The sequence below is a fragment of the Larus michahellis genome, chromosome 17, assembly GCF_964199755.1.
Source record: "Larus michahellis chromosome 17, bLarMic1.1, whole genome shotgun sequence".
Lineage (NCBI taxonomy): Eukaryota > Metazoa > Chordata > Aves > Charadriiformes > Laridae > Larus > Larus michahellis.
In genome coordinates this window covers 3,973,338-3,995,796 of record NC_133912.1, presented here as the reverse complement: position 1 = coordinate 3,995,796, position 22,459 = coordinate 3,973,338, and the positions used below count along the sequence as shown (strand labels likewise).

Genomic DNA, 22,459 nt, shown 5'->3' with positions numbered 1-22,459 from the left:
CGGTCTCCATCACTCGCTTGCCTTCCGCGGCCGGGATTTGGGAGGAAAACCTGGTTGGGGCTGGGACCGCAGGGTTAGGAAGTTGGGGAGAGCCAAGGCGAGGCGTGTAGAACATCTTCCCCACTGCTTTCCTGCTGTCTGGGGAAGTGGGGACAGGGGGGCACGGGGGATGGTGGCAGAGCGGGTAGCAGCTGGGGCGAGCTGGGGGCCGGCTAGCCGGCGTGGCTGCCAGTCGGCCACGCGCGTGGGGAGGCGATGCTCAGCCGTGCGTGCAATTCCCCACCGGCCTTGCGATCAGACACCGGCGCTGCGAGCTGCCGGGCCTGACCTATTTTCCTCTGCCCAGGCATCCCTGGCCAGGCATGGGTCTGGCAGAGCTGCTGGCTCGTCCTCTCCTTGGGGATGTCACCCACCGGTTTGCTGGGGAGCCGGTTTGGGGGTCCCGGTGTCAGGCTGCGAGTGTGACATCCCGGTGGTGTCCTGGTGTGGGGCAATGGGTGGCCTGTTGGGCAGCGCGCTTCTCTAGCTGGGCAAGCATCGGCATCCCGGGCTCCGTGTGGCGTTGAGGAGCTGAAAACCAAGATCCCCCCTTGGTACCGGGGGGCTCGGGGAGGGGCTGGGGGCTGCCCCCTCCATCCCGCGCTGCCGGTGGTGAGCGGGGACTGTCCCTTTCAAGGTGGCGAGGTGCTGGGGACCCGCTCGCTCGAGCGAGGCGGCCGGGGAAGCGTGCGTCCTTGGATGCTCTTGAGCAGCACGTGACAGCTGCTGTCCCCGATCGGCGCAGGGAGGGGGGTGTTCCCAGCCCCCCGCAGCGGGGGTCAGGATGGGTTCTTGCGGCTCTTCGCCGGGGTGGCAGGGGAGGGCTGACAGGGTGCAAACGCCTGAGCTCATTGGCGATGCAGTGATAACGAGGGATGGAGAGGTGCAAGAGTGTCGTCAGAGGGGTGCAAGGTGTGGGGGGGCAGGAGCGGGGTGCGTGCTTAGCGTGTGCACGGCGATCCCCCAGCCCGGATGGGGACTGGACCGGTGGGTGGCCATGCGGGACCCCCGTAGCAGGGCCGGGTGCCTGCGGCGGGCGTGCAATGCAGCGTCTGCTCCTTTGCAGATGGTTCACAGCTTTGCACCCCGGCGTCACCCTCCCCGCTGCCACCCGCCAGCCCTGCCGGTTAAACAGCCGCCATCCAGCCCCGGTACCCGGCTTGCGCCTTGCAGCGAGGAGGGGATTTCGGCTGCCGGTAGGGACGGCTCTGCCCACCATCTACCCCGCTTCCCCTTCCCATGGGGACGCTGGTCCGGTGAGCCCATGGGGTGGCACGGTGCGGGCCTCTCGCCGCTTGTGCCGGAGCCAAAAATAGCCGGTGATGCTCGTCTCCCGCGGCGGGGAAGCGGTGATGTCACTCGCCGCCAATCACCGGCAGCCCCGAAGAGCAGCGCGGAGGAGTGGGAACGTGCTTCCCCGAGCATCCCTCCCCGAGCATCCCCCCGGAGCAGGCGGCGTCAGCGTGTGCCGGGAAAACGGGGGGCCCTTTCCTTGACGGGAAGGGAGATGTGGGGCTGAACCTTGACCCTAGCAGTTTTGGGGACCTCCCCGCCTCGGCTCCCCCCCCACCCCCCGCCAGGCTTGGGTTTTCCCTCTGCCTTTCTGGAAGCTGTGCTGAGGATGCAGCTTTGCTGCTGATGGGGAGAGCAGGATGACGCCAGGCTGCAGCTGAGCGGGGAGGCACGGCCGGGGTGGAGCGGTGCCTTCGTTTGAGGCTGAGACCAAAGCCCTGCTTAATTACCCCCGCCGGGGGGCCGGGCGGGAGGAGCAGGGTGCCAGACTCGATGCGCAGGTCGCAAGCCGGGTTTCAGGCCTGGGGCTCTTGGGGGACATCTGAGGATGGGCGGGCTTGGCTGGAGCGTCGCCGCTCCTGGGGCTCAACCTGCCCTGGGATGGCTCCTGCGGGAAAGCCGGATCCCTGGGCTGGCAAACCAGAGCTGCAGGTTGGTGGTCCCTGCACGCTTGGTCCCATGGATGTGAAGGCACAGGCAGGGCTGCAAAAGCTGCCTTTTCCCCATTGTGGGGACGTGGGGCAGCCCTGATGGTGCTTCTAGGTGAGGAACATCACTAGGTATGCTCCGTGCACCCCCTCTGCTGAGAGCGGTGCGTCCCCAAAACCCTTGCGGGGCACTGGGCACCACCCTTGCCACGGCGCAGAGAGTGGGAAGCCATCCTGGAGCAGCAGGCACTGGTGGCCACCAACCCCTTGGTTTCGGGGTGAGGGAGACCCATCCGCAGGGTGATGTCCTTGGCAGAGCTAGGCGGCTGGGGATGGGAATAGTCTTTGCTGTGGCTTTCCTGGGGGTCCGGGTCCTCCGGCTGTCACTTATGCTGGGGTCCGGCAGTGGGATCAACCACGGTTTCTTCCTTCGCTCCCTCGCAGGTGCCCTCGGCTCGAGGGAGGAGCCCGAGTTCGTGACCGCTCGCGCTGGCGAGAGCGTGATCCTGGGATGCGACGTGATCCACCCGCTCACGGGGCAGCCCCCTCCCTATGTCGTGGAGTGGTTCAAGTTTGGCGTCCCCATCCCCATCTTCATCAAGTTTGGGTTTTACCCTCCCCATGTCGACCCGGAGTATGCCGGTGAGTCCTGGGGGGTGTGAGGGGGACATGCCAGGTCCTGGCTGCATCGTGTACGGCTCCGCTCCATGCGCTCCTCCATCAGAAACCGCGCGGGCTCTGCCTCTCGTTGCTCGCTTTCCACCCAGTTGGTTTTAATTAAGCAGCAGCGCTAGGAAGCCAGCTGGGCTGCGTGGGACAGGAGCAAGCGAGGCAGAGAAACCCGGGGTGACGCGTGGTGGTGGCGGCGGCGGCTGCTGCTGCTGCCGTTGTGCCCCGGAGCAGCTGTGAGCCTGGGGGGGTGGTTCTGGGATGCTGGGGGGACGGTGGGGATGGAGCCGGGGCCACGTGCCAGACGGAGGTGGCAGGTTGGAGCTGCAGAGCCCATGTGGCCGCTTGCCAACGTGCCACCTGCGCCACGTGGCCGGTGGCCTCTGGTGGGGTGTCTGGGCTGGGGACCAGCCCCTAAGGGGGTTGATGTGGTGGGACAGATACATTTCAGTATCCCATTCCCTGGGGAATGCCGTCCTGGGGAGCTTCCTTTGGGTCTTACCCTGCTTCCAAAGCTCTGCGGGGCTTCCTCCACCCAAATCGCTCCCCTGGGAAATGCTGTGGCGGGGAGGATGCCAGTGCCCGAGCCTGGGCTGAACCCTGCCAAAAATCAGCTCATGAATGAGCGATGCCAGAGCCGGGCGGAGGGTGGGCTGCTTTGCTACTGGTCCGGTTTCCCAGGCTGTGCAAAAGGTCAGCCTGGGGCTGCCCTGCTTTTTTGGGAGACTCCCAGGCCAGGGACAAGCTCTGGGGACACCTCGTTGGGGACACCTCGTTGGGGACACCAGCCCCCGGCTGGGAGCAGAAGGCTGATGTCGCTGCGGGCAGATGCCACTGTCCCCTGCAGCGACGCTCCGGGGGGGCTGCTCCGGTGCTGGGGGGGCCATCGCGCGGGGCTGGTGGCCACCGAGCTGATGGCTACCGAGCTGATGGCTGTGCTCTCCCCGCAGGCCGGGCCAGCCTGCACGACAAAGCCTCGCTGCGCATTGATCAGGTCCGCTCCGAGGACCAGGGCTGGTACGAGTGCAAAGTCCTCATGCTGGACCAGCAGTACGACACCTTCCACAACGGCAGCTGGGTCCACCTCACGGTCAATGGTGAGCCGGGGGGGGTGGCTGTGGCATCGCAGGGAGGGGCTGCGGCATCCCCAGAGGGTTGCGTGTGGCGCCGGTGCTGGGACAGGTTTCCCTTTGATTTCTGATGGACGCTGGACCTCGATGGTATCTCTGCCTGGCAGCCAAGCGAGCCTGAGGCCATCCAGGCTGGCTGCTCCAGCCGGGGCGTGACTTAAAAAGGGACAAACTTTTATTAGGGATCCCGCCGTTTAATTACGCGGAGCTGGTTTAAAGGAGAGACATCAGGAAATGGGTCTGGGAACGCAGCTCCTCTTCACAAACAGATCAGAAAATCCAATCTTTGCTTTCTTGAAATTCAGATTTACCTAAATTACTTTTTCGTTTTATTAAGGCTGCGTATTAAACTAATTAGCGGACCGTCGGTGTCCGCATCGGGAGAGGTCTTTATTTTTAGCCCGGCAGCGGGGCCGTGCCTCTCCCGCTGCGGTGAGGTGGCTGGAGAGGGACCGCGGGCACCGGCAGCTCCTGGCTGGTCTTACTGACCTTCAGCAATTAATTTAACCTTTTGGGAAGGTGGGGACGGACGACGGCTGGGCTGCGGCAGGGAGCAGAGCCACCTAATTGAGCCCAATTAGTGAGCAGGAGCTTTGCAGCGGCCCCATCCCTGCCTTATCGCTGCCTCCTTCCCCCCCCAAGCCTGCAAAAAGGGGTGAGATGCTGCCGCGTTTGCCGGCTTGGGAAGGAGGGTGAGAGGAGGAGGATGGTGCCTGATTCAGCTCCACCGCCAGCCTGAGGGGCTGGAAGTGCCATCGTCGCCCCGTATGCCCTGTCCCCCACCCCAGGCTCGACCCCCTTTGCAAAATGGGGTGTTTTTTGGGCACGGGCTTAATAGGAAAATAATAACCATAATCCTCCAGGCCCGAGGAATTGCTTTTAGGGGAAAGGCTGTGGCTTTCCCCCAGCGCATTGCAACGCTTAATTTTCTTAGGGGAAAATAAAAATCATTTGGGGAGAAACAAGATATAATTTCCCCCCCTCCCCCCCCCCCCGAGCAGATTAAATTGCCAACCTGTCTTCCTCGAAAGTGGGCTTTAAAAACCGCCGGTAATTAGGGGCGGGCTCTAATCCTGCCAGCCTCTTTAATCAGGAAGGAGCCTTTCGATCTGCACTGCGGTGTTTTCCCATGTTTTGACAATAGCAAGTTAATGTGCAATGTTGGGGGGGGATGGTGGGACGTGGTGCCGCGCCCTGGCGCTGGCTGGGGGGGGCGGAGAGGGGACAGGGCTGGGGTGCGGCGTGGCGTGGAGGGGGTGCCCTCGATGGTGTCGTCCCCCTCGCCTTTGGGGTGATCCCAGCCCCGCCGTGGGGATGTGCGGCGCGTCCCCCCTTTGCTGGCAGCAGCCTCCCCTCTGTCCCTGTGCCCACCCGGACCTACAGTGGCCACAGGTGAAACGACGGGGGGTCACGGCGGTCTCCCCCTGCCCCACAGCTCCCCCCACGTTCACCGAGACGCCGCCGCAGTACGTAGAGGCGAAGGAAGGCAGCAGCGTCACCTTGACCTGCATGGCGTTTGGGAACCCCAAGCCCATCGTCACCTGGCTGAGAGAGGGAGACCTTTTGGGTGCCAACGGCAAGTACCAGGTAGGTGGGTGGCGGGGGCTGGCAGGGGCTGCTGGGGGTGCTCCCGGCTGGCGGGGACGGTATCGATGGGACCACGGTGGCGGCAGCTCTGCCGTCTTGGAGCCGGCCGTGCTTTCTCAGCACTTCTTGCTGAGATGCCCATTTCTCCCCCCATTCCGCCATCTCTGACACTGCCTGCCCTTGGGTGCAGGCTAGAGACCCCCCCCCCGGGGCGTTTAGGGCAGCCCCATTCCCTGCTGCTCCCCGGGGGCCGGTTGCTGTGCCAGGGCCTGGAGAAGGGCTGGAGGCTGGGGACGCGGTGTCCGCAGGCAGGGATGGATGCAGCGAGGCTGGGGCCAGGGTGGGGATTTTGGGCAGGGAGGGCTTTGCCCCCCTCCCAGGATCCTTTTTGCATCCTGGAGGCTCCTGGGTAGAGATTCCCCCCTGAGCTGTAATTGGTAAATCAGGCATTGGAATCAGCGCAGGCACTAATGAGAGTAATTAGGAATCATTTGTTACTAATTGAAATAGAAGGATGAGGCAGGATGGAGGGGGGGAAGCCTGGCTGGGAGCTGGGCTCCCTGTGCGTGGGGGTGCTGCTACCCCAGGGGGGACGGTCCCTCGCCCGTCCTTTCTCTGCTGTGTCCCCAGGGAGGATTTCGTCTGCGAGGTGGCCCCGGGGGGAGGATGGTGGCCAAGCCAGGGTCTCCCCCTCGTCCCCCACCCTGAGGGGTGGAGCAGGTCCCTCGGGAGCAGCCGGGATGTTCCGGCGAGGCATCCTGCTCCTTGGGAAACACCGATGGTGCTGGGAGGCTCGGCAGCAGCGGTTTGGAGTCTGCCGCCTGCCAGTCACTTCTGCAGGAGATGAATACGTTGTGAGGGTTCTTGATTTCTTTTTTTTTTTTCCTCTTTTTTTTTTTTTCTTCCCCTTGGCGTCAAGCAGAGACGCGTGTGTTGGTTTATTAATATCCGAAGTCTTGCAGAGCGGGGAAACCCGTTTCTCATCCGGCCTTAAAAAGCGCTGGCAGCTCTCTGCCGTGGGAAGCGGGGAAGGAGGGAGGGTGCCGAGCTGGGGCTGGGGTGCACCCCCCGGGGGAGGGGGTCTCTGCCCGTGCTCCAGGGTCTTCCCTTGTCGTCCTCAGGTGAGTGACGGGAGCCTGACGGTGCTCTCCATCACCCGGGAGGACAGGGGTGCCTATACCTGCCGGGCGTACAGCATCCAGGGGGAAGCCGTGCACACCACGCGCCTGCTCGTTCAAGGTGAGATCTTCCACCCGAGCCCCTCCGGCTTGTCCTCGGCCACCAGCATTCCCAGGGGGGATGGAATCTGTGCCGGGGGCTCCCTGTGGGGAAATTCCATGGGTTGCAGGGCCGCGGTGCCACCCCGAAGTGACCCACAAGCATCGTGCCGGCTGACCCCGTGGCTTGGCGTCCCGTTTGTAGGATGGAGGAATCCACTTAATTGGGGCACTGCGGTGGCCGTGCCGAAGCGGCCGTGCCAATGAGCAGCTGGGCCCCCATGGCAGCTCGGTTTTGTTCGGGAAGCGGGGAAAAGATTGAGGCTGTCACAAAGCGCCTTGTCAGATAGCGGTGATGCATGGCAGACCTCCCGCTCCTCGCTCCCTCTTTTATTAAATAAATCTTTAATTAGGTCAGCAGCTACCGGCGGAGAGAGGAGCATGGGGTGTCCTCTGCTCCACCTTTGCCGTGGTGGCAAGCTGTGGACGCTCGCTGCCAGCTCCCGGCAATTTGCTGTTTTCCCCTTGGGTTTTTCCCATGGGTGATGCGATCCTGGGAAAATGCTTGGGGTGAAGGGAGGCGTGAGCTTGTGTGCCCTGGGAGAAGCAGAGCCATGCACAATGGGTGCGGGGCCCCCTCCCAAAAGCCGCAGAGATCAAGGGAAAGGGTTGGGAATAACAGGGTCACCATGATCCTTGAGGGCACCCCGTGATCCCGGGGCATCGGGGCCAGCTCTGCCCGGGAGCCCACCAGCAGCTCCCAGCTCTGTGACGGAGCTGAGCTTTGTGGGGACACCTGTACTGGTGGGGGTGACACTTTCCTCTCCCTTCCTCCAGGACCTCCCTTCATCGTTTCCCCTCCGGAGAACATCACGGTCAACATATCCCAGGATGCGCTCTTCACCTGCCAGGCCGAGGCGTACCCCGGGAACCTCACCTACCTGTGGTACTGGGAGGAGGAGAACGTCTACTTCAAGAAGTGAGTTTGTACCTGGCAGGGCGGCCTGTCCTCCTCATCTTCCTCCTGGGTTGTGCTGGGGCAGGCACTGCCCCGGGTCTCCCTGCGATCCTCCTCTCCTCCTTCTCTTGCAGCGACCTGAAGTTGAGAGTGCGGATCCTGATCGACGGGACGCTGATCATTTTCCGGGTCAAGCCAGAGGATGCTGGAAAATACACCTGTATCCCCAGCAACAGCCTGGGCCGCTCGCCATCAGCCTCTGCCTACCTGACAGTGCAGTGTGAGTGCGGGCAGCGGGGGCTCATCCTGAGGGGTGGGACTGGGATTGATAATATCCATCTCCGAGGCAGCCCCAGAGGCTCTGTTGTCCCGCTATGATGCTGGGAGGCTTGGGTTGATGTGACAGCAGCCTTTGGACGAGCGTGCAGTTATCCTCGGCAAAAGGCTGAGAGCATCCCACGTGGGCTTGTAGGGTCTGGGCAACGAGATAGTAAAGAGCCCGAGCATCCTGAACAGCACTGCTCAGCTGGGACCAGCGTCCACCTTAGGGAAACACCGGATCGGGGCTCCCAGCCTCACCTACCCTCTTGTATTCTGCGGTATTTATTGTTACGGGGGCTTGTTCCTGCGGCGTTCCTGTGGTTTTCCTGTGAGCTCGCTAGCTTTGCGTGTCATGTTTTTCAGGCGGTAACTGATCTAAACAAGCGGAGGAGAAGGGGCTGTAGCAGGAGTGTTGCTTCCCACGCTTGTTCTCTGGGGCTCCCCGGGCGGTAATGGGTAGTGTGCCACCGGCGTCCTGTGGCATTCGACAGTAATGGCCTCGATTGCCGCCGCTCGCAATTGCAGTATTGCTCTGCTCTGAAAGACTGCAGCGGTTTTATTTTATAATGAAAAGCAGGCTTTAGGAAAGCAGGCTGGCGACTTTGAGGGCTGCCAGTACATCCACCACTGGTTAGCGGGAAGTCCCACGCCGGAGGGGAGCCGCTATGGGAAGGGCTGGGAAGTCCCATCGTTCCCTATGGGGATGGATGAAGGGGCAGGGGACGGTGGGACTGGTGCCCGTGCCCGGGCAGAGGCGTGATTCGGGGCTTGGATGTGCCCGGCTCTTGGGAAAGCATGTGGCTTCAGGCCATTAAATCTGCCCTGCCGCTAATCCAGGCCCACTCGTCAAGGCTGATAGCTGTTAAAAATAGCTCTAACGGCAGGGAAAACGACATTTGGACAATCTGCCGTTCAGACGGCCCTGCGAGGCTTCGGCGCGAGGAGCTGCGCTTGGCTTTGCGCCGCAAACCCCCTTTTCCGCGGGGCAAACCTGGTCATCTCCTCCTGGGCTGATTCCTTGGGGAGAGGCGGCTTCCCACCCTCCAGAGCAGCCATCGGATGGGGACACGGCTGCAGGTCATTAGCGAGCCAGCCTGGCCCCCGGCCAGTGACCTAGTAGTGAAAGGCTCGATCCCATTACCCTCTCCGGCGCCGCCGGAGCCCTTGATTACATTTCCGAAGAGGTGGAGCCGGGCGGAGGAGGTTAAAGCCCGCTCCATATGCGGCGTTTGGCAATCTGGGTTACGGTGCCATTGCCGGGGGCGCGCGGTTCCAGGGAGCCGGTTGGGGTTACGTGTTTCGGCACAGCTCCCAAACTTCTCCTTCCATCCCTTCCTCCGAAAGGCCTTACCTTTACCCACCAGCTTCGGGTTTTCAGCATCCCTAGTGCAGGGATGCTGCACCACCCCCTGCCCCCCTCTCCCCCCCCCCCCCCCCCAAAAAAAAAAATATGCATTCATCCCGTAATGCAGCGTAAGCCCCGGCAGGATTTTCCCATAACCTCGTGCTGCCAGTGTCTAGACAAGATTGTGGAAATACTCGCTCTTCTTTATTAAAAGTAACTTTTTTTTTTTTTTTTAAAAAAAAAAAGCTTCTTATTAAAGAAAGTCTAGATTCTCTCCAACCCACTCGCACTTAATTAAAAAGCTCTTAGAAGCACTGTTAATGACACATTCTAGACTGGAGGATTGCGAGACGCCTCGCTGCGTGGGTGGTGCAGCGCGGGGAATGGGGGGGGGTTAGGTATGTATTTTAAGCTTTTGCATCCTGTTGGAAAGGGCGGAGGTGGCTGATGCTCAACGCGACCCAGCCTCAATGAGGCACGGGCTGCGAGTACAAACAGACAGGAGGTAAAGGGCTCGCGGCAGCCCGGGCCGCGGATCCCTTCTCCCACCACGGTTGGCGTGTTTTAAGGCTCGGGAGTTGAAATATTTGGCGTGGCTGGTGTGCGGAACCAGAGGTGGCTTGCTGGGTGTGCACCGCACCATGCACGTGTCCTCCCGGCTGAGCGTGGTGGAGCAGCTCGGGCTTCAGCAGGACGCAAGTCGGCGTGGATGTGAGAGCAGGTGTAATTAACGTTTCTTCTTAGCTTCAACTTTTAATGAGCCCCAGGTAGGAACACCCTGGGCATGAGTAAAGCCTCCCAGAAATGCCAGGTATTACAGCGGATTTGTGTGTAGCAAGCCCAGAGATAACAGCCTGTGGGGGAGCCAAGGTGGTGTTTGGGTTCGGAATTCATTATAAAAGCCATGTTGATGCTCTGAAGCCAGGCGGTGGGGGAGAGACGGGCTCCTTCCCCCCGCTAATGTGGTGGTGCTGCTCTCCCAGATCCTGCCCGTGTGGTGAACATGCCCCCCGTCATCTACGTTCCCATTGGGATACACGGATACATCCGCTGCCCGGTCGAGGCAGAGCCCCCGGTCACGCTGGTCAAGTGGAACAAAGACGGACGTCCCCTGCGAATCGAGAAGGTAACGAAGCCCCCGGGGAGGGACGTGTGGGGACACGGAGGGCTTCGGACCCTCGTGTCCTCTGCAAACGCTGGTGAGCGTCACCGGGCGTCCTGTGGGTCCAGCCCGCCCTCAGGAGAGAAGCAGCCCTGTGGGTGGGATGACGCTGCTTGTCCTTATCGGCTGTGGGCAGAGTTAATTCGGGTTCTTGCGTGGAGCCCAGGGCGCCTGCAGACGCGCTGTCTGCATCTCCGAGACCTGATGCCTGCTTCCCTCCAAAGTGACCTCCTGATGGCCCTGCTTTTTTTTTTCCCCCTATGGCAACTGGTGGTTAAAAGACCCTTTTAACAAGTCTCTGTCTTCCTATAATCACGGTTTGATAGTCTGAGCGAGGATATTAGCCATTAAATATTTAAAGAAAACGCTCAGTATTTTAAATTTTTTTCCTTAAATATTAACAATCCCACGTTTTAATTCCATTTAAACCTGTTGCTGCTGAGGGTTCCTGGCCCTTGGCGCCCTCGGCCCCTCGGGTGGGGTTGTCTCCTTGGTGCCACCTTTTATTTAGGGTGTGATAGATCCTCGCGTTAAATCTTTTGGGGTGCTTGCAGAAGCCTGGCTGTGCGCAGGGCTTGAGCAGCAGCAAGATAAACCCGCGTGTTGTTGGGTGCGTACGGAGCAGGGAAGCCCTTTTTAGAGGGCTGTGTTTAGACGAGGGCTGATCTTGCCCCCTGTTGAGGAGATGGCTTGGATGCTGGGAATTGAATGGGGCATCTCCCTGGGGATGCGGCAGCTGCCCTGGGCTTGGGTGGGGGGCTTGGCTGAAGGGAAGATAATCCGCCGTGGATTATAACTCCCAAAAGCAGGGACTTTGCCCAGGGATCAGAGCAAGAGGAGTGCTCTCCAGCTTTACTCTTACTAGTACCTCTGCACTGACCCTGTTGCTACTCAGACTCTTGTCCTGGCTAGAGAAGAGACAAGCCGTGTTGCGGTTGTTAACAGAAGTCTTCAGTGGTCCACAGACAGCTCAAAACATTCATTTTAAGTGGCAACTCAAGTTAAAAGTTGGATGCAAGTCTTCAGAGTTGAATGGTGGGCATTACTGGGTGTGGGATCAGCTTCGTCTCGTTCCCCCAACAGTGTCTATTTTCCTCTATTTAATATTTAAATAGCGTGGTGATTATTTCTAAGGAAATGAGATTAAACTATTGGTAATGTTGCTGAGGAACAGAAAGACTCAGAGTGAGCCAGAATAACTTCTTCTAGTTTTTGTGGTTTTACTGGAAACCATGATTTAAGTTTCACCAGAAAGCCAACATACAGCAAACTTGGCGGCTAGCGGCAATTTTGCAATTATTAATTACTGCAGACCTGGTATATCTGTTTGTTGCTTGATACTCTCCCTCTTTCTCACCGCTGCAGTATTCTGGCTGGAACCTGCTGGAAGATGGGTCGATCCGGATAGAGGAGGCAACCGAAGATGCTCTCGGCACTTACACCTGTGTGCCTTATAACGCCCTGGGTACGATGGGCCAGTCTCCCCCTGCCCGACTGGTACTGAAGGTAACTCGCCTGCTAAAATCCTCGCTCTGCAGCTGGCAGATTTGCCACGGGTTGTGTTCTTCCGTGCCGTGAGGAGCTCCCGGGGCTGTGCGGGGTGCCGGAGTCCCAGGCCAGGCAGCATGAACGCGTGCGTGCTTTGCTGAAGCGTCTTAGGCTGTAGCTAGGCTGTTTGACGTGGATTTTGCAATGCGCATGTCGCTCCTTCTGCCTTCCTGTTCAGCACAGTGCTGCAGGGGTGGATGAGGTGGTTTGGTTGGTTTTTTTTCCGTGCTGCTTATTTGGTTGTTAATTCTGTGCAGAAATTCAGGTTTTGCTTTGCTTTCCTGAGCGCTTCTCTGTGAAGAGAGCTCAAGAAGGGCTCTGTGCCCCCCAACTTGCCCACTTTTCCACCTGCGTTGCTCGGCTTAGCAAAAACCTATCGCCTTTTGCTCTGTGCTCAGAAAGGCATATGCAGGCCCTCGCGAGCATCCTTGAAGGGGAACAGCAGAGGCTTGAGCATGAAGATGCTTTTGTGCTGCAGTCCGAGGTGTGCTTCCCACGGGGACAGGCAAATCCTGCTTGGTGGCAGCTGGAAATACCCTGCTGGAGCGGTGGCACGGGTTTCGGCACAGGCTGGACCACAGCCAGTGTAAGATGAGTAGAAGGCTTTGGTAGTGCTGGACCAGCATAGTTTGAGAAAACATGTCCCTGGGATGGCCTTTTTGCCAATAAAACACTTAGCCCTGCTGACCTGGGCTTGGGTTCAGGCAGGATTTGAATAACTGGATGATTTGAGCTCTAGGGACACTCCGCGTGCGGAGCCCGAGGCGTGCTGGGCTCCCGGTGTGTCTGGGGTGGGAGCTGCTGCCTCTTCCTTCCCTGAACAAAAAGTCCCCGTGCTTGATGGTGATTCATGGTGTCTCGCTGAGGTTCACGTGATAACGCTTTGTGTATCATCGACACACACATCCGCTAAGGCGGCTGCAGAATCAATGAAATCGGGTTGATGTCTGATGCGACGTGGGTGGGTTTTGTTTTTTTTCCTGTTTACCTCCTCAAAACTTAAACAAGGTGCCCTAGTGCAGCAGCTTTTCAGAGAAAACTTCCCTCGGGGTGTGTAATTTGGCGTACCACGGAGCTTCCTTAGCACACGCTCTCTGCCGCGGCTTTCCTTGCAGTGCCTCAACCTTACCCAAACCCGGTGATTCATTTGTTTTGGAAAAGGGCTGGTTTCAGTGGTGGGGAGCCGCTGGCGTGCGGTCGGAGTTGGCGCGGGTTGATGTTCCTTGCCTTTTCCCTTGGCTGCAGGACCCCCCCTATTTCACGGTGCTACCAGGCTGGGAGTACAGACAGGAGGCAGGGAGGGAGCTGTTGATTCCTTGCGCTGCTGCCGGAGACCCCTTTCCCATCATCGCCTGGAGAAAGGTACCCGGCCTGCCAGACAAATCTGCAGTGCCTTTGGCTTTTGGTGAATATTGCAGACAGAGAAGCCACACTCTGTCCCGGTAAGAACAAACTGCAGGTACAGCTGCTTCGTTTTGGGCTGAGCCACTGCCGTCCTGTCCCCGCAGGTGGGTGGGGGAAGCCCCGGCTTGTGGCCACCGAGTGTTTTAACCCCGTGAAACCGTCACGGCAGCATCTGCAAAGCTGAGCGCTGCCCCCTCCCCGGCCCCCCTCCTCTTCCTCGCCGGTGCTGCCTCTGGGACACCCTCCTCCGTGCCTGCCTGCGAGGTGGCCACCAGCAGGACATGGCAGCCCCGGCGATACCGTTGTCGCGGCGTGGACCTCCCATGGCAGGAGGGGACGTGCCACTGGAGCGTGTCCCAGGGTCTCTTGGCTGTGTTTTGGCAAGAGGCTGGACTGGTCAGCGGCTGCTTTGCTGTCCCGTGACTTTGAAGACCCTGGGAAGAAGCTGTTTTAATGATGCTGGACTGGACATAATGATTTTGGGATGTCCCTTTCTCTAGAGCAGGGTAGGATGCAGTGTGGTGGCACAGCCTGGGAGCAACCAGGGCTTTCCAGTCCTCCAGCCTTCCCTTCGCTTCCCACCTTCCCTGCTCCTGTAGGAAAGCCACCGAGCTCCTGGGCTCTTTGTCCCCCTCTCAGGATCTTCTCTCCAAGCCTCCCGTCCCCTTCTTAGAGCTCCCAAGAGCAAGTGGGGTCCCTGCGTGGGCACCATCCTCAGTCCTTGCGGTGTGAGATGCTGGATGGATCTCTTTGAGTTCCTTTCACCAGCATGAGGAGGACCATGACTTGCACAGGTTGCAGGTCACCTACCTAAGACTTGTTGGCCGTTTAGTCTTTTTCTGTATCTTATTTTTCTTTTACCCTCCCAGCCCCCCTCAGCGTTCTTACTCGGGTTTATTTTCAGCCCCTCTTGTGCCTTCTGGTGGTCCTCCTCAGGGCTTTTCCCCCCCGACTCCAGCTGGGGCTGGCTTGGGGTGGGCTCAGTTTCCCGGTGGCAGAGACAAGCTCCCTCGCTCCCCGTCAGCCCCCCAGCACTGGCCGGTGTCTTGAAGGGCTCCTGAAGACTTGGGCTTGGCACTGGTAGCCCTGTGTGCCCGTCTGCTCCTCCCCTCATCCTGCATGACATTGAACCGTGGGTCCCGGTGTCACATCAGCAGAGACCCCTGCCTGAAGGAGCAGCTGAAGAGGACTCAGGACAACGTGGGATTTGCACGGGCGTAGACACGAGTTGTTACAAGATCCATTTTTCCGCTCAGCTTGATCGCTCCCGGGCATCTCCATGCACGCCATCCTCCTGCATCCCTAAACCTCTGACATGAAGGGTCCTACCTGTCCTCTGCCGCTGGCTGAGGGGCAGTTTGGGCGTCTCTTGGGGCAGGCGGTACCTTCCCCGGCCTGGGCGGGTGTTTGCCGGGGGTGGCCGGTGCACCATCCTACGCAGCGGTTTCAGCTTTGGATGCTGGACGTTGAGCTCTGGCGCAGGGCTCGGGGTCCGTGTGAGCGCCGTGGGGTTTTCCGCTTGTGTGTGAGAGCTGAGCATCAGCCGCCCTGACACGTGCCTCTCGCGTTGCCCCGCCAGGTCCTCTCGAAAACGGGGGAACCGGCTGCCTTGCCGCGACCGGAGAGACCAGAGCCCTTGGTGGTGGCCGGCGGTGTCCCCTGGGCCACACAGGTAGCTTAGTGACCCTGCTGCCGCCTCGCCCTGCCCCGCAACCTGCTTTCTGAGTCGTGTTTTTTCTGTCTTTGCCTGGCTCCCCCTGCTCCTTGCCCAAGGTAGGGAAGCCCAGCAGGAGCAAGCACAACACGCTGCCCGGCGGCACCCTGCAGATCCGCTCCCTCGGCAAGGACGACCACGGCGAGTGGGAGTGCATCGCCACCAACGTCGTCGCAAGCATTACTGCCAGCACCCACCTTACCGTCGTAGGTACGGGCAGGGGACGGGTCCTTGGGGACGGCTGGTGGCGGGGCCCTGGGTAGGGTCCCCCAGGCAGCGTGTTGGCGAGACAGGAGGTGGGGATGCTTCCTGTGAAGAGCAGTGTCTCCTTTAAATCTTATTTACTGGTGGTGCAGCCGCCTTCTGCTCTGTTATTCTGGCCACCTGTGGACACAGCTGTCCTGCTGCTCTTTCTAGCAGGTTGCAGAGGAGTCCTCTCCAACTGCAGCTGGGAGCAGACCCCTTCCAGCCCCCTTGCCTTTGCCGGCCAACGCAGGGTCTCGCTCCCCTTCATCCCCTCCCTCTCTCCCTGCAGGCACAAGCCCTCACGCCCCGACCAGCGTTCACGTTGTGGTCGCCATGACCTCAGCCAACGTCTCCTGGGAGCCCGGCTACGATGGTGGATACGAGCAGACTTTCTCAGTTTGGTACGGCCCTCTGTGAGTCATCCTGGCATGCTTTGCTCTCTGCTTCTTTTCCTTCCTAGCCGGCCCGAGCTTCGAGCAGCCGGGGGGAGGAGGGTGGTGAGGGCAGCGTGCCCGGCTCGGTGCCCCGTGGGCATTACAGGGCTGAGCTCCCGTGCGGTGCTTCGGAGAGATGGGTGGTGGTGGGATCATGTAGGTCCTGTGTTTCATCTCCCTTCTGTGCTAGCCGGTACCTCCGTCTTCCCCAGCAGGTTTTATTCTGCTTATGGTGCAAGGGAGACGTTCTGCATTCATGTAACTTTGCCTCTGGCATCTAATTTCAAGATAAACTGTTTATGAAGCTTAACAGCCAGGGAGAGGATGGGAAATGCAACCTTTATAGAGTGTGTCCTGGAAGAGCTGTGACTAAGCAGAAATGATCTCTCCTTGCTCTGCGGCTCCCTGGAGGTGGTTAAATCCCATCTGAGTTTGTGACCAGCCAGCGTGAGATGCCGGCCGGGTCTGAGCCTCGTGGGGCTTTGCTCCCATCGCTCCTGTGTCCTAGCCGGTACCCAAAGCCAGCAGGTGCATCCTGCCTTCCCGCACGGGGGCTCAGCCCTGCCGGCTTTCCCCCGGGACAGGGGAGGGTGAAATGTAGCTGCAGCGAGGTCGGGGCTTTATATGGGCTCTGCGCTTGCTCTTTTCTTCTGGAAACGTAGAGGGGATGGTGCCTTCCCTTCCCAATTCTGGGGCTGGCGTTCTTCAGCCTTTTTTCGTGCTCTGTCTTTCCTTCCTTGCCTTAATTTCCTCCGATGGAGGCTGCTGGTAGAGCGGAGATGGGTAGATGCTGCCTGTAATGATTTCTGCTCTCCAGCCCGAGGCTGGGCACTTGGGGTGGGGCTGGGCAGTCTGTCGGGAGATGGAAAGAAGAAGAAGAAATGAAGCGAGCAGAGGAGAAAAATAAGGGAGTGAGCAGAGCAGTGCAGACTTTGCTGTGATGAAAATGTCCTTGGGAAGGAGTGGTTAAACCTCTCTGCTCTGGAGACGTGGCTCACCTTGAAGGGAGGTGGCAGCTGCTGTGCTGGGTTCCTGCCTCCTTGAGGCCCTTCCAGACCCTGTGCTGGGGGAGAACAGCCAGCGACAGGGAAGGGTGTTTGCGCCAAGGGAGCTCACAGGGTGCTGGGGGGACCTGGGATAGGGAGGCAGCGACCTGTCTTGCCCTGGCTGTGGGTGTGAGTCCTGGGGGCTGTGCTGCTCCCTGGGATGGGGAGGCCGGGAGAGGTGGACGGTGCTGGATCATCCATTGCCGACCGGAATGCTGGCCAGCCAGAGGGCGTGCATTTTCCTCCCCGCTGTGGCTATGGGATGCTCGAGCCAAACATGGCTTCGCCTCCTGCGGAGTCCGCGCTCTCCTCCTGCTTCTGCGGTTGTTGATGCTGGAAATGCAAACCCCGCTCCCCAGGGACGGCCGAGGCCACCGCAGCATCCTGCCTGCGTACATGCTCTCCCTCGGCAAAGGCGGTCTGCCGTGCCCGGCAGCGATTAGTGCTGCATTTACCCTCTCCTCTCTCCATCCTCAGCCCCTTACCATTGCACTTCTGCCTACAGGAGCACTGGGGAGAAGGGATGCGACGGTGGTGGGGTTAAATGCTGCAGGGAAACCCGCTCGGGGCGATGATGCCCTCCATGCCTGCGCTGTAGTGGCGGGGGACCCTGGGAGCTGTAGTCCCAGCCGGAGCCGCCGTGATCTGGAGGCTTTCCAGGCAGCCGCGCAGTTTGGTGGAGGCATGCTGCACCTGCATGGCTCTCCACCGACGCGCTTGTTTCCATAGCTTGCTGCTGCTTCTCCCACCTCACCTTCTGCTCCCTTGGTCTTTTCTCTTACTTTCTACTCGGTGGTTTTACCCGGCTGTATGCCGGTGGCTGTAGATATGGCCACTTATCTGTGCAGAATAGACCTTCTGCAGTAATCCCGGCCAAATCCTCTGCGGACACCACCGAAACCTGCAGCTGAGGACCGGGACTCCCGGGAGCATCTCTGACAGGAGCACCGATACTGGCAGTATCGTTGCAGCACGGTGATGCTGCTTTGGGACGTAGGGCTCTTTCACCGTGGTGCTTCCCAGCAGGGTTATGGCTTGTGGAGGCGGCTGCAGGCTCATGTGTGCTGGGGTCACACTGGGATGGCTCTGGGAGCTTTTTTTGCCCTGGGTTTGTGGGTTGCAGACCCCTGAGGAAAGGCTGTGTCCCGCGCTCCTTGCAAGCGCCTCCGCCGCACTGCGAACCCCGAGTTACGCCCTGGGTGGTGCTGGCAGCCCCCGACTTGTGCAAATATGGCAAAAATGGTGATTTAGTTAAATGTCTCTTGTGGGATTGCATGTACAGGGCTACAGCTGAGGGAGAACTTGGCTCTGGCTCGGGAGCTGTCGAGGTGTAAATGGGAACAGGGCCCATCTTCTGCTCCAGCCGTCCCCTTTGCAGCACTCACCGGACTAAAAACACACCAGCTTCTACTTTTGGCCATGGGAATCTGATGGAGATAATCTCAGAGCAGGGCTCTTGGTTCTGCTTTTGTCCCTGACCCTGCTCAGAGGGTGCAGGTGGTGCACAGCAGAGGGGAGGGCTGGTGGCCATGTCCATATGAGCTGGGGGGTACTGGCGTGGCACAGCGGGACAGTGTCCCATGCCTGGCAGTCCTCATGTCTCCGAGCCATCTCGTGGGACATGAGTGGCCGCCCCATGTCCATACATATCACTGCTGTCAAGCCAAACCATCGCTCGGGAAAGCTCCATTTTTGCTCGAGAAGTTAATGCTGCCTCTTTGTCCCCCCGGTCGAAGGCACCTTTCCTGAGGATGCTCCCTTCTCTCTCGGCAGGATGAAGAGAGCCCAGTTTGGCCCCCACGACTGGCTGTCTCTCCCCGTGCCAGCTGGTTCCAGTTGGCTACTGGTGGATACCTTGGAACCGGAGACTGCATACCAGTTCAGTGTCTTGGCTCAAAACAAGCTGGGTACCAGCTCCTTCAGTGAGGTGGTCACTGTGAACACTCTAGGTAGGTCCTCCACAGGCACAAGGGGAGGAGAGGGAAGGGATTCAGGAGGTCCCTGGGGAGAAGTGGCCCTTTCCTTAGTCCATGTATCCTATCTGCTGGGGATGGAGACGGTGAGCAGCAGCACTAGTTCCCAGCTGCGTAGAGGGTTTGCGGAGGGTCCTGGATGAAGCTTGTAGATTTTTCTGGATGCATGAGGCTCCTGAAAGGTTGTCCCTAAGAGACAGCGTGGGAGAGCTGTACTGTACCAGTCACCTCTCAGACCTTCCTTAAGTTCAGCTGGGGGCAGGGAGGTATTAATGGAGCACAAAATCACTTGCGTGCGGCTCAGAGCGGGAGCTATCACAGAGCGCCTCTTGCTCGTACCTGCCTTGGGGCTGTCTCAGACAGAAGTGGGCGGAAGCAGGAGCTTTTCTGTCGCTGCGCCTCTTTTCTTGGAGTCACTACATTGTTAGTCCTCTGCTTTTTGGGAAGCCACTTTTGTATCTCTGAGATAAGAGAGCTCACCCCCAAGATGTGCCCTAAACTCCTGGAAGGTGGGACCTGCCACTGCCATGGTGGTCCATCAACCACAGTGGAGAAAGCATCCTCTGCGCTTCCCCTTGCCCCGTCTCAAAGGTGTCCCTGTGCCGTCTGCTCTGTCTCCAGCATTCCCTGTAACAACTCCAGAGCCTCTGGTGTTGGTTACCCCACCGAGGTGCCTAACAGCCAACCGGACACAGCAAGGCGTCCTCTTGTCGTGGCTTCCTCCCGCTAACCACAGCTTCCCCATCGACCGCTACATCATGGAGTTCCGCGTCGCGGAGAGGTGGGAGATCTTGGACGATGGCATCCCGGGGACCGAGAGCGAGTTTTTTGCCAAGGACTTGTCCCAGGTAAGCAGAGGCTGCCCACATTGTACCTCTGGTGTTGCAGCGTGGTGTTGCAGCTCTGGGGAAGCTTTTGGGGTGGCTCAGTCCCCGTGCTGGGGTCTTCAAGGAGCTGGGCAAGGTTGGAGGCTGCGGTGGGGGACCTGACGGATGCGCTTGGTATTTCAGGACACCTGGTACGAGTTCCGGGTCCTGGCGGTCATGCAGGATCTCATCAGTGAACCCAGCAACGTTGCTGGCGTGTCCAGTACAGGTAAGGGGTGGCTCCTTCTTCTGCCCCTAGCTGTGGGAGCATCTCTGGACAGGCTGGTTTTGGGCTTCTGCCTGAGCTGCTCAGGCTGTGAGCTGGGTTGATGGTTAGGATCAGTGTCCCGGGCACGCTGCTGGCCCCGTGCCACATCCTGAATGCAAACGGAGCAGTGGTGAGGACAAACCGCCCCCGTTTAGTCCTTCCCGTGGAGCGCGGTGTTGTCGGGCATCCGCTGGTGCAGAGTGGCAGCACATCTCGGCTCTGCGGGGTGCCCAGGGAACAAAGCTCCGACCAGGCACTGCAGAGCCTGGAAATGGGAATGAAAGGTGCAGAGAGGGAAATGTAGCACTGCAGTGCGGAGTCCGAGGATGTGGGGGGGGAAAGCTTTGCAACAGGAGACTGCAACACGCTGCAGCTTCTGCATGTACCCTGCATCCCGGTCCAGCTCGGAGGATGCTCCTTGAGCAAGGGATAGCTGAGGGCACATGATTGCGACGGGGAAGGCAAGGGCAGCAGAAGGGGATGCAGCAAACCCTGCTTTTATGGCTCTCGTGGAAAAACCAAGGAGCCACCCAGCTCTGCTGCGCGCAGGAATGCCGTGGTCTCTCTCTGCCCCCAAGTGGTGCCGGTGCTGTGCAGAGAGCCTGCCTGCTGCAGCCTGCCTGCTCGCCTGCCCATCCTCCTCTCGCAGGATTTTTCTGATGCGCTTTGGCAGCGCTCGCGTGCGCCCTGGCCCCCGGCGGCTGCACTCCCAGGCCGAAAGCTGCTGCTCCCGGCAGGACCTGCTGGTGCGTGCAGGGTTTGCAGCCCCAGATGGCCGCAGCTGAGGTCTGCTGCTTGTTGGGATGCGCCTCGCAGTTAGCAAAGGGGTGCCATGAGGGTTCGGAGCCCAGTTTTCATTGAAAAGCTGAAATGAAGCACTGACAAACAGGGTAAAATACCTTGAGATGCTGCAGCAGGTGATTTGGCCAGGAGACAACTGTAGGTTTGGTGCAGTTGCGTGCGCTTGTACATAAATGTGGATTTGAGGGGCATAGAGGCTTCTTCCCTGGGTGTCCATCAGCCAAGGCAAAAAGGTTTATCCGGTGCAAGGTCACTAAATCCCTTGGCAGTGCCTGCGGTGGTGCTGACTGCTCTCCCTGGGTGGGCTGGGTGGGAAGCAGGGTCTTTACTTAGAGATTATTGTTGCTGGTACCAGTTGCCTTCACGCTGTGGTGGGTCCCCGGGGGAGGCAGTGGGCAGGGGTGTGTGCATAACACCGAATTGTTGTGGTTTTTTTTTTTGCCCAGACGTATTCCCTCAGCCTGACCTGACGGACGAGGGTCTAGCCCGCCCGGTGCTGGCTGGCATCGTTGCCACCATCTGCTTCCTGGCTGCTGCCATCCTCTTCAGCACACTCGCCGCCTGCTTCGTCAACAAGCAACGCAAACGCAAGCTCAAGCGCAAGAAAGGTGAGCCCCTCCCTGGTGTTGCTTCCTTCCTCCCTCCTGTCTCCTCATTTCTCCTCCCTGGTTGTGTTGTGGTGGTAACCGTCTTCCCTGTCTGTCTCTTCTTCCGTCCGTGCGCGTCCTCAGGTGAAACCCTGACTTCATCCCTCGGCTGTGCCTGAAAGCGCCCGTGGTCGGGAGCGGGAGAGGCAGGGTGGGTGAAGAGGCGACAGAGAAACTAGCCTGGGATTTCCGAGGGAGCGCTCTCGCGTGGTGATAACTCCTAGAGCTGGGGGTTTAGGGCTGGGGTGTCCTCTGGGCCAGAGATGGGGGGGGGACACACTGCTCACCTCCTCGAGGTCCCCCCGGAGCTGGGCTCTCCAGCAGCTTCCTCCCAGCCCGGAGTGGGCAGTGCCCCATGGCCACGCTAGGCTAGAGAAGACCTCCGCAAAGGAGACCCTGCCGCTCTGCTTCCCGAAAGCTGGGGCTGTGGCTGGGGAGCTGCAGAGGGCAGGGGAATCGTCTCCTTCTCCTCTAGCCTGTGAGACTGCGGCAGCAGGACCCTGTGACGGGAGCTGTTTGTTGTCAGCAACCATTAAAGCACTGGAGCAATGAAACCTCGGCCTCTTGTTGAGTGTCTTTTGTTGTCTTGATGTTGAGTTTGTCTTGTCTCTGTCGTGTTGCGCCTCCTTAGCGTTCTCTCTTCTTTCCCCTTTTTATTCTCTTCCAGACCCTCCTCTCTCGATAACACACTGCAGGAAGAGTTTGGAGTCCCCGTAAGTATCTGTCTTGGATGCGGTACCAGGCTGTGGGCCTTCAAGGTGCCTCCTTCCTACAGTTGTTGCAAGGCTCAAATGGAAATGTCTGACCTTGTTTGGTTGCTTCTGACGAGTTGTTTCGGGTGTTCCCTGAACTTGTGGGAACACGACGGTTCAGAAGGGAGAAACAGGTTTTGGAGCAGAAAGCAGCAGGGACAAACGCAGCAAACTTTAAGCTAAGAAAGGACCCCGTTGGATCTATGGACATTGACCGAAGCTGGAGTTGACTGGTGGAACTCAATGACACACCCAGCTTGAAGGGGCTCCTTAGGAGAAGGGCTAGCCTGCTGCGTACGGAGTCCTTCGTGCAAGCTTGGTGTAGTTTTTGAGCCATTCTCTGCTGGCTCTCGTTTTTCTTGGGAAATTCAGAGAATCTTACACCTGTATCT

General features: G+C 59.3%; 1 protein-coding gene across 19 annotated transcripts in view; it reads left to right on the top strand.

Annotated features, from left to right (window-relative positions):
- The window catches only part of IGSF9B (immunoglobulin superfamily member 9B), a 43,117-nt gene that overhangs the window by 5,439 nt on the left and 15,219 nt on the right, over window positions 1-22,459 (top strand). For 16 of the 19 annotated variants that reach the window (XR_012584041.1, XR_012584034.1, XR_012584035.1 and 13 more), the window contains exons 2-18: window positions 2,424-2,621; window positions 3,599-3,745; window positions 5,214-5,365; window positions 6,487-6,604; window positions 7,420-7,561; window positions 7,675-7,820; window positions 10,190-10,332; window positions 11,734-11,874; window positions 13,162-13,278; window positions 14,900-14,992; window positions 15,094-15,244; window positions 15,570-15,693; window positions 18,534-18,709; window positions 19,355-19,581; window positions 19,744-19,828; window positions 21,115-21,276; window positions 21,983-22,028. Coding sequence is in view for 2 of the 19 variants with exons in the window: in XM_074560931.1 (XP_074417032.1) it covers window positions 2,424-2,621; window positions 3,599-3,745; window positions 5,214-5,365; window positions 6,487-6,604; window positions 7,420-7,561; window positions 7,675-7,820; window positions 10,190-10,332; window positions 11,734-11,874; window positions 13,162-13,278; window positions 14,900-14,992; window positions 15,094-15,244; window positions 15,570-15,693; window positions 18,534-18,709; window positions 19,355-19,581; window positions 19,744-19,828; window positions 21,115-21,276; window positions 21,983-22,028 (2,368 nt within the window). In the remaining 17 variants the exon portion in view is untranslated. The remainder of the gene's footprint in view (window positions 1-2,423; window positions 2,622-3,598; window positions 3,746-5,213; window positions 5,366-6,486; window positions 6,605-7,419; window positions 7,562-7,674; window positions 7,821-10,189; window positions 10,333-11,733; window positions 11,875-13,161; window positions 13,279-14,899; window positions 14,993-15,093; window positions 15,245-15,569; window positions 15,694-18,533; window positions 18,710-19,354; window positions 19,582-19,743; window positions 19,829-21,114; window positions 21,277-21,982; window positions 22,029-22,459) is intronic. The other 3 variants (XR_012584043.1, XR_012584045.1, XR_012584044.1) reach the window with 3 other exon arrangements.